Here is an 11,228-nt window from a genome sequence, read left to right on the forward strand (position 1 = left end):
GCATTTTTTTTATACAAGAAGTGGACTGGTTCTAAAAAATAAACGTAGTTAATACAAATTTGCACTAGCTGTTTAAATACTAAAAAGGGGTTAAAAAAGTTTAACTACATTTCAAATAAATTGAAATATTTCATTATTACTTTAAACTTCAAAAGTAAGAATTAACTTTTATTTAAATATTTTAATTGGAAGTGGGGATGGCGTTTTGGTTCGCGCACTAAATGAAGAGGTTAACCTTAAGAGGTTACAAAGTCAGTACGTTTATGTTCACCGGTAGTCAGAGAAGACCATTTCAGTTCAGGTTTTATAGTCAATTAAAATAAGTCTGAAATGACAGGCTTTATTCATATAAGATGTCGTACATCATTGCAATCAAAGATCTATTGGGTGCTGACTTAAAGGCATTGATTCGTCACATTACCGGCTACGAGGTATGATTTAAAGAATTAGGGTACTCAAAAATAATTCAAATATTTCTAATGATATAATTTCATTAGGAAACATGCGAAGAATTCTTAAGAATCGAAGAAAACTCATGGTGTACTATATTGAATGGAAGTTATATATCAGCTACTGATGAAAATGTGAAGAAAACCTTGAACGAGTTCGTCGATAAATTTATTTTTCATGATTTTCAAATAAAAGCTCAAAATTTAAAGCTTCTGATTAATACTTACTCGAATTTAAAGTATTTCCAAAAAATTACTAATGTATGTATGTTACAGTTCAAAATAATTAACCGTCCATGTCATAAAAGAAACTTTTAAAGACGATTTTCTTTAGGGTGCCTTACAGTGGAATTTAATAGATTTGCTGATTAAATTATCTTATAAACCTACATACAATGACAGTGATGACTCGCCATTGGATATTGATAAATTGTTAAATGTTTCAACAAATGAACAACATGAAATTGATTGGGGATCCTACCTCAAAGAAGGATGGGAGAAGTTTGCATTACCTTCAAGCGTAAGTATTTTTACTATCTAGCTCTAACTTAATTGATATATTATGCAAGACAAGGTTTGTTCTTATCTTTCTAATTACTCCCCTTTGCACATTTTAATGGAGTTTGTTTTTATATATTTAGGAAAATTGAGATAGCCTTAACAAGGGTGGATGGAAGGTTCTAACGGATCCCTAAATAACTAACGGATAAGTTCAAATATCTCGATTTTTTTGTAGGTTCTTGCGTATTTTTATATTTATACTGTATTAATTTGAGGGATTGGCCTCCCTCAATTCGCCCCCATATATTCCCAAGAATTTCTAGTGGATCTTCGTTTCCTAGCACCTTCGCAAGACCTTCAATTAGAAATGTAACTGATAAATTTCACAGAATTCAAACTTAACCCCGAATTCAAAAATTTGAGAACAATTGTTCTGCTCTAACTGATTTTTAACAAATTTTCAATAACTTTTATTTAAAAAATACACATTTAAAAGTGGTACTCATTGAAAAATTATAGCAGTGGTTTTTAAATCTCAGGAGTGCTACTCTCATCAGTAAAGCATGTCCAAACTAGACCATATCTGTTTCTGGGAATTTCTGGACATTCTCAATATTTAATAGTCATTGGTTATTATCAACGCATAACCAAATTGATTTATCTTCCTTCAGGAATTTCTTTCTAAATCCAGCTTTAAGAATCGTTTTATATCCAAGATCTAAAAATGTATTTAGTGTTTTCTATCTTCATGAAATAGTTAAGAGGTTTTAAATGTATAAGTTAGGTTTTACAGCGTCGTTAGTGCAAATTTGAGCAATTTTTTTTTTTAATCGATTATCCAGTAAGAGAATTTGATCTTATTTTTTTAAAGAAATCAGTCCTTGAAGTGTGTTATGACATTAAAGGATTTGTTTGCGGCATTATACAAATATTTATTGTAGTTATTTTTATTTTTACTGTTAGTGTTATCTTTTATTCATTCCTGCAGAATGAAGAAAGTTGGTCTTCGATTGGCGAAGATTTGGAAGAAAAGGAAGAAAGTGGTATAACAAATCCGTTAGAATCATCGGATCCGATAGAAAGGCCAGGGCCTTCAAAACTCCAATTACTTCAGGATAGTGCTTTGGCAATGATGCAAAAATCTGAAGCAGCTATAAAGTGGATGGAGGAAAACACAGAAGATCCTTGGTGGATTCAACCTGATATTAGAGAAATACCTCTCTCAAAGTCATTTCAGGCAAATTGGTGCTTTCACTGGTTCGTACTGAAATGCGTTCTGTTTTTAGAAAGGAGAAAGACGTGGATTGCATATTAGTTTAAATTTAATGAAATTTGATATAAAAAAAATATATATATTTATCTATAGGGAAAAAGAAATGAGAAAAAGAGGTATTGCAGTTGAAAATACTCGCATAGTAAGTGAATACAAAGTAATTAGGGAAATAATTTTAGTACTTTGTGAACCACCTGATCCTCCAGGAACTTTCATTATTGAAACAACCAATCATGAATTTAAGGCTGCCAGTAGGACCTCAATTTCATCGCTTTCACCGGTAATGTATTTAAAAAAATAATAATTAAAAATACATAAAATGTTCACTTATATATTTTACATTCTCCTACTTCTCGTTCTGATTTTAATTTTTAGTTTTCAACAGAAATCTCCTTAACAAAAACTTACAGTTTAAAATGTTAAGTATAAGGGTTGATTGAACGCCAAAAGGTACATTTGGGAATTTTATCTTTTATAGAAAAAGAGAAAAAAATTGTCAAAGTTGGGAGTTTTTCAACGTTACGCTTTTTCGTGCAGTTTTTGATGATCAACCCTTATACAACTGTCCTACCGGACAGTTTTAATATTCATGTTGAGTCTCCTGAGTTAGAAAAAGTGCTTTAAATTACTGCCTGCCCGGAAGTAGTGTCCGCCGCAACTAAAAAATTGAACATCGGAGAATGAACAAATTTGAAATTGGTGGTACCAGGGGACTGGAATTAGGTTTGGATAAAGCAGGAATAGCTAGATTAGATTATCAATGGTTCAGGTTTTTTGCAATTCTCTTGAAAACAGATTTAACGATTTCCTTTTTAGACTTATTAACTAATGGCTACATCTGTAACTATTTTTTTGAAACTTTTACAAAGGAAAATCCATGTTAGGACAGATGTGGAAGAGGGAAGGATTGAGGTAGACTCTAAAAGTACCATTATAGAGAACAGTACAGTTATTTATAAAATTCTTTAATATAAATTTAAATCCGTTTCAGTTAAATAAATATCCTCCCCTTCTCCAAAAAGGGCAAGAGAATATCGCATGGATGTTTCATACTAGTTTTTAAAGTTAAGTTGTTGGAGCTCTTTCCGGGAAATAGAAAAAAAAAAAAATCAACCCAATAAAATGGAACTTAAATTGATATTTGAACTTCTGTGATATTCTGTTTTTAGTTGAACTCACGATTTCGCTTTGCAAGATTTGGAAATTCGAAATTTTCAATTCTTATTGTTTTAATTTATGCGAGTTGCTCCGGTTATGTAAAATAAGACAAAAAAGATAGTTCTTAATATTTTTATGGCCTCCGAGGTGATACGGTAACCGAGCGGTAATGGGCGAGGACAGTAAAGCTAAGTCGTATTATGGTACTAGGTTCGTAGGTTTGATATCACCGGTCTTCAGTTTAGATTTTATTTAAAGAGTTAAATAATAAAGCTTGCCTGAAAAAATATAAATTACTTTTCTTTTTTTCTGCAGCCAATGTTTGCGGCAATTATTGAAAGTCAAGTGTGTGAATATCTATTATACATCAAAGAACTCAATCAATTTGTTGATAAAATTAGTAAAGATGGTTGCACTAATGCTAATATACCTTTTACATATTATAATTATGCTCATTGTTTACGTAAAATTCTCGGAGATTACAAAATAAAGTTAATGGAACTTGAGCGTAAAGTACTACGTGAAGGTAATGCTTACAATACTTTTTTTACTTTTGGAGTTAGATTTTTTCCATATTGAAAATAAATGCAATTGTAAATTTATAACAGATGGCGTTGTCACAATGAGAAGTTTATTTAGTGAATTAAGACCTTATTTGCAAAATTTGAGATATATTTGTATAGTACATAGAAGAGCAGTTTACGCTAATTTTAAAACTGAAGATAATTGGAAATGTGCCTTAAGGTTCTTAAATTATCGCTAAATAATATTGAATTCTATTTTTTAAATTTTTATTAACTTTTTTAATTGCTATTGCAGACTTCTTTCTGTGTTGTACAATGAAATTATGTCCTTTAATAATTGTGAAAAAAGAACGACGTTTGGTTTGTTTTTGTACTCTTTTAGAACATACTTACGGATATTTGATAAAATGTCGGAAGATATTCCTTTGGCAGATCATAGAAATGAATTTATTATTTACAGGTATGTTATTGTATATGATTTCAACAATGTATGTTTTCACATGTTGAGAGATGTTTTATGGTGCCAATGCCTCTTGTGTAGTTGAAAAGTTTTCAGAAGTATAAGGTGTTATGACAGATAACAGTAAATTAGTTCAAAGGTTTATATTAGAATTTTTTTTTGCTTAGAAGCTTGTTATTTATTTTTCAAATCAATAGAATTATTAAAAAGAAATCTTTGTTATAATCATTTTGTACTTTTTATTTTGTTTAAGGAGTGAAAATGAAGTACGAGGTATAGAAATGCATGATTATGCAACATTTCTTGACACCATTAGAGGTCCATGTCTTAAACTGTGGAACACATTTTTTGATATAACTTTCAGAGCATTATCTTCAGTGTATTTTCTATCACAACTTGGCAAAGCATCTAATTTTATCAGCTGCTCAGGATTATACGGTATAATCTTTCAAACAATATTATTAGCTCGAATAGTAGTAATTTGACTTAAGTTTAACAGAGACAACAAATTATGAAAGAAAATTAGATATGGAGTACGAAATATGGAATTCCACAATCTAATGTTGAATTTTTTATTTATGAAAACAGAGCAGGATATTTTCCATTCGATTGCTTCGCTGATTATCTTGATTTTAAGCATGTGACTTCAATAAAAACTAAACCTCCTTTAACAAAGCCTGCATAAATAACTTTAAACAAATACTTTACCTTGAGTGTCGTTGCAGAATAATTCTGAGGTACCCGCTTCCAAAATAGTAATAAGAGGCGTTCAAAATAGTAATTTCTAACTTGTATTTCAACACATATAAAAGTGTTGACTTCAAGGCCGGATTTTCCTATAGGCTAACTAGGCTTCAGCATAGGGCCTCAAGATCAAGAAAGGCCTACATTCAAATTGTTAGCAAAATTAAAATTACACTATTCTAAAATGTTCCAATAACAACATGTTTCATTTCTCTACAATTTCCTAAAAATACATTAAAATCGGAACAATACGAAGTGAGATATAAACGATTAAAATTAGATGGCATTGGAAAACCAGCAATTTTTAACCTTCCAAATCTCTACCATTAATATCAGTAAAACATTGCGATTCATACCACCTATTCAGCTTTGTATTCTCTACGATTCGTTAAAGAAATCATTAAAATCGGAATAGTAGAAAAAGAGATACACATGTTTGAAATTTGAATGAATTGGAAACTTACATTGAGACAACGAAAATTTTTACCTTCCATATTTCAGTAACTATCATCACTAGAATATTGCCATTTTGGGTGGTGATAGAACTAACTATTCTCTACAATTTCCTAAAGAATTCATTAAAATTGGAACAATACGAAGTGAAATATAAACGATTAAAATTTGAAGGCATTGGAAAACCAGCTATTTTTAACCTTCCAAATCTCTACCATTAATATCAGTAAAACATTGCGATTCATACCACCTATTCAGCTTTGTATTCTCTACGATTCGTTAAAGAAATCATTAAAATCGGAATAGTAGAAAAAGAGATACACATGTTTGAAATTTGAATGAATTGGAAACTTACATTGAGACAACGAAAATTTTTACCTTCCATATTTCAGTAACTATCATCACTAGAATATTGCCATTTTGGGTGGTGATAGAACTAACTATTCTCTACAATTTCCTAAAGAATTCATTAAAATTGGAACAATACGAAGTGAAATATAAACGATTAAAATTTGAAGGCATTGGAAAACCAGCAATTTTTAACCTTCCAAATCTCTACCATTAATATCAGTAAAACATTGCGATTCATACCACCTATTCAGCTTTGTATTCTCTACGATTCGTTAAAGAAATCATTAAAATCGGAATAGTAGAAAAAAAGATACAGATGTTTGAAATTTGAATGAATTGGAAACTTACATTGAGACAATGAAAATTTTTACCTTCCATATTTCAGTACACATCATCACTAGAATATTGCCATTTTGGGCGGTGTTAGAACTAACTATTCTCTACAATTTCCTAAAAATACATTAAAATCGGAACAATACGAAGTGAGATATAAACTATTAAAATTAGATGGCATTGGAAAACCAGCAATTTTTAACCTTCCAAATCTCTACCATTAATATCAGTAAAACATTGCGATTCATACCACCTATTCAGCTTTGTATTCTCTACGATTCGGTAAAGAAATCATTCAAATTGGAATAGTAGAAAAAAAGATACAGATGTTTGAAATTTGAATGAATTGGAAACTTACATTGAGACAATGAAAATTTTTACCTTCCATATTTCAGTACCCATCATCACTAGAATATTGCCATTTTGGGTGGTGATAGAACTAACTATTCTCTACAATTTCCTAAAGAATTCATTAAAATCGGAACAATACGAAGTGAGATATAAAAGTTTAAAATTTGATGGCATTGGAAAACCAGCAATTTTTAACCTTCCAAATCTTGTAATCTCGTAAATTTAGTGCCATAACAGACATTCCGATTTGTATGTGTGAGGATTTTAAGTCTCCCACTTTTTCGTATATATTTTTTTTACAGGGGAAATAGAACATTTGAAGAAAAAATATATATATTTTTAAGTTATATTGAAGCCAGCTATCTTTTAGTGATGATTTAAGTTTGAGGGAAGCTTTTAAAGTAATAAATTTATACTTGACCTTGCTTTGATATGTGACGTGAGAGTTGTTTTACTAGCCATCTTCGTGCTTGAAAGAATGTTGTATTTATATTAAAACCATTGTAAATACTTAATTTTTATAACTTTGTTATTCTTAATTTTAGATTTATTTTATAATGGCTTACTGGAAGATTTGAAAACTAAAATATTAAAATTTTATCCTGATTTTAAAACCACTATTCCTACTGTACCTGAACCGCCAGAATGGATGACGCCATTAAAAGAAAAGGATTTAAATTCTTTTATGATACCAAGAAATAAGGCTTCTACACTGCCAGTATTAAAACATCCTACTTTTAACTTAGTTGAAAAGATATTTGATGATTATAAAATTCCACCCAAACGACATCCTAGAGAAACATTGTTAGAATGGTAGAGTAATAATAATGATTTATATTAATATGTATTAAATCAGAGAAGGTATTAAGTTCAGTGGTTAGTGCTTGGATTTTCTTTTCCTGAGCTTCTTACAGCTCATTGTCTGGTAATGGACAATGTTGTCTGTAACAAGAAAACTCATCATTACTCCGGTAATGTGATGAAAATGCCTGCATCAATATCTCAAGATGTTGAAAAAAAGATAATTTTCATTATTGCATCTGGAGATCATTCTTGGAAAAAAAGCATATGTGAGCATATGCTAGTGCTAAGTACACACACATGAATGTGACTTTATTGGAGCCGGAAAACAAAGAGTCACTTTGCTGAGGTTTCCTGCAAGATTAAGATGTTGAAAAGCATGTCAATTACATCAACTATCGACATAAGTGTTACAAACGCTTGGCTTTCGTATAAAGATTTTTGAGGGTTTTACTACTTGTACTGAGGATTGAATTATCCTTATTAGAAATTGCGAGAGGTACATAAATAAGGTAGATTAGATTATCGGGGTGGGCTCCACGGCACCGCAGCCAAAAGAGGCTTATTGTGCCATCCCCTTTGGATCTAGTAGGTGAAATCTCCCCTACTGAATAGGTGGAGGGCTTTCCCTACTAATTCTTTTTGCGCTACTATCTCCTTTGGTCTTAAAGTTCCAAAGGTTTCATAGCGCAATCACTCGATTGCAACGCTATCGAACAGCCAGTAAGAGGCCTTTTCCTCTTCATCCTGTCATAATCTGCACAACGGTTCCGAGCTAATAAGCCCGTCCTTGTACAAATGACTGTGCTCCATGTATACTGTGTAAGTGGAGCCCCGCAGGGACGCCAAGTACCCTGAAGAAGTGGCTAATCCATTTCCCCCTACGGGTAAATAAGGTAACTGGAATGCAAGATGATAGACTTTTAGCAAAATCTTGAAGCTATACAACATATATTAAGCTTGTGTGGAAAGATTAGCACAATCAAATTACTTTTATCGAAACAACCAGATGGCCAATTACACATCCAAAACTGGCAAAATGTTTGCCTTATCACTATTATATAAGAGAGTCAACCTGTGCTCGACTGTCAAAGATAATTGTATTAAGACCAGACAGTGCTCCCTGACTTTACTTTCCAACACAATCGACCTGTCGTTCTGCTCATCATCATGTTTTAAGAGGGAAATAATCTTAGTATGCAAAAGTAGGATTCGAAATAAAGAGATTGGGAAGTAGAAAATGTTCTGGTTGTTGCCCTTCGATCACTGATCAATTGACTAGGAATAAAATGTTTTACAATCGAGGTAACCCATAAATTAGTATTATTGTTAGTCTGAATATCTAAGGATAGAAACGAAATATAAATTAAAGTACATTAAATTTGCGAAAATCACTTTGAATGAGATTAGATGTAAATTATTTTATTTTTATTTACTCTTTTTATTCAATATTTTTGTGTATCTTTTCTTTTAAAGGAGCATATTGCGTTTTAAATAATATTGTTTTATTTCTGCAGCTTCATTAAAGATTTAGCACAGTGTGATATCACAATGATTCCTTTATTGGAGTACATAAAAAAACATCTTTTCGATTCAGTTGAGCGAAATGTTGAAACGAATGGATTCATATCTAATATTATACTTGGAGAATATAAATTACTTGATCAACTTCAATACATATGGAACATTGCTTTTATTCATATACATTCCATAGTTCCTGTCATATTAAATGAGGTATTTTTTTTTTATAAAATTCAAGTCTGGTTATTTACAATGAATAATTAAATGAATTCTGTCTTTACTTTTTTCTATTATAGTTATCAAATGCTTCATCAAAACCAGGAAGTTTATGTATCCGTCTGAGAAATTGCCTGGAAGATTATATGCCTCATGATATTATTACCAACTTTAGCCTCACAATATCTCCGATGCCATCTTCAATGTTATCAAATAATATTTTAGAAAAGATTAATTACCTTTCTTTTCATTACGATGTAGGTATATACTTAAATTTTGAAATATTATTTTAGTATAGTTGCTTATAAGTTTTACTTACAAATTTTATCAACTATTTTGTTTTATTATAATTAGTTATCTGTTTAGGTACATCCATATTTAAGGTTGATAATAACGGAAGATATGATCTCAGATTATAATAAACTTTTCAAATTTCTACTACAATTAAAATATGCGTATAAAACTTTGCACAAAATGAGGTATGGAGGTAAGTCAAATGTTTTTATGGAGAAAGCAAAACAGTTTGTGATAGTGACCAATACAATACCTTCTCTAATATCAGTTTATGTAAAATTATTTTCTCTCCAAACTTACGATTTGCCTGTAAAGCATTTGTATTCAATATTTTGCATGGTCGCTTTAAAAAATAAAAATAAAATATTATATTAACGGCATTTTGCACTTTGGACCCAAGCATTTTTTAAAATTATTTTTAATTTAGTGGTAAGCAGTGTTGATTCGTTCCTTAGACTTAGATTTAATAATTGTAGTTTTAGCTACTCACTAATGCATTTTACGGAATGTTTGTTATTATAATTTGTATGTATTACGAGTTAACAAAATAATTTCTTTCAGCTTTTGATGACAACACAGAGAGAGCCAGAAGATTGTTTTCATTAAGAATGTGGTTATTACATATGATCATCGCATTCAATAAATATTTTTCTCATTTAGATCATAAACAATTTTTGGACAATATAAAACTAATATGTGAAGAAACAAAATATTTATATTCTGTTCAGTTTGGTAATATTGTATTTATTTTATATTAATTCTTTTTTTTATTATATAATTTCTAATTATCTTTGTTTTAGTTCATAGGAAATTTATCAAACAATGTAAAGAACAGTTCTTCTTCCATAATATTAAATTGCAAAAGTTACTGCAGCAAGTATGTTTCTCCCTGCTTTTCGATTTTAAAAGTAATATAATTTTAATATTTAAAATTTAGTAATATAATTATATAATTTTTGCTTTCCATTTACAGTTATTCAGAATATGTGCAACACTTTTCCAATATTGGTTTTTGGAAGAAAAAGGTTTATTAACGATTTTAAAAATCGAAAATTTAGAAAAAGATTTTCTTGACGTTATGAGTTCAATAGGATCACAAGTTGAAACCATTTATGTGAGAAGTGGGGATTTGAAATACAATTTACATTGTAAGTATGATTTTATTTTTGTTTAAATATCTGGTATTAGATTATTTGATTGTACCTCCTTTGATTATTATTCGTACTTCTGTTATTTCTAAGAATGTTTGAAGTCAATAATTTATTAATTGTTATTCGCATTTAAACTTTTTCAGTTGAAATGTTGCATGACGAAATTTTATATAATATGCCTTCAGCTTGGGATTAAAGTTTAATACGATGCGGACAAATGCAATACTCTAAGGGAAAGAAATTCTTAACCAACATCAAAAAAATCGAAAGGAAAAATACTCATTTTTGCCAATTTTATTTGTTAACATGTTTTTTTTTTTTAAATTGTAAATTTTAACATTTTTGTTATTGTTGATAATAAATATTTTTGAAGTTTCAACAATGAGATTATATTTTTTTAGAATAACCTTATTTCACTAATAGGGTTGTAAGCATGTGCTTACTTTTAGATTAGTATCACTGTTTCGCTTTTTGCAGTTCATCACAGCCCCTCGAAAAGGTAACTTGTTATAAAAGGAAGCCTTTTTTTCTTCATTCAATTTAAGGCGCACTAATATCTAAAGTCATTAGTATCAAAAACAAGCCTTTTTATTTTTATTATTTTCTTCCGAAGTTTTATCTAATCTATTTCATCGAAGAGAATGTTAC

At 30.0% G+C, this 11,228-nt stretch overlaps 1 protein-coding gene across 1 annotated transcript; it reads left to right on the plus strand.

The window, feature by feature from the left end:
* The first annotated feature begins 52 nt into the window (after positions 1–52).
* On the plus strand, positions 53–10,962 carry Grip128 (gamma-tubulin complex component 5). The gene is made up of 17 exons (XM_074135970.1): positions 53–431; positions 498–710; positions 784–969; positions 1,939–2,207; positions 2,317–2,503; positions 3,697–3,907; positions 3,990–4,125; positions 4,201–4,365; positions 4,619–4,803; positions 7,143–7,410; positions 8,916–9,132; positions 9,216–9,392; positions 9,502–9,622; positions 9,991–10,161; positions 10,230–10,306; positions 10,403–10,577; positions 10,724–10,962. Exons 1-17 carry the CDS (start codon positions 354–356, stop codon positions 10,774–10,776), a joined length of 2,889 nt encoding a protein of 962 aa, XP_073992071.1. The 5' UTR covers positions 53–353; the 3' UTR covers positions 10,777–10,962.
* The last annotated feature ends 266 nt before the right edge of the window (positions 10,963–11,228 follow it).

The sequence above is a fragment of the Rhodnius prolixus genome, unplaced genomic scaffold (genome assembly GCF_049639745.1).
Source record: "Rhodnius prolixus isolate KJV_2025 unplaced genomic scaffold, Rpr scaffold_5, whole genome shotgun sequence".
Taxonomy (NCBI): Eukaryota; Metazoa; Arthropoda; class Insecta; order Hemiptera; family Reduviidae; genus Rhodnius; species Rhodnius prolixus.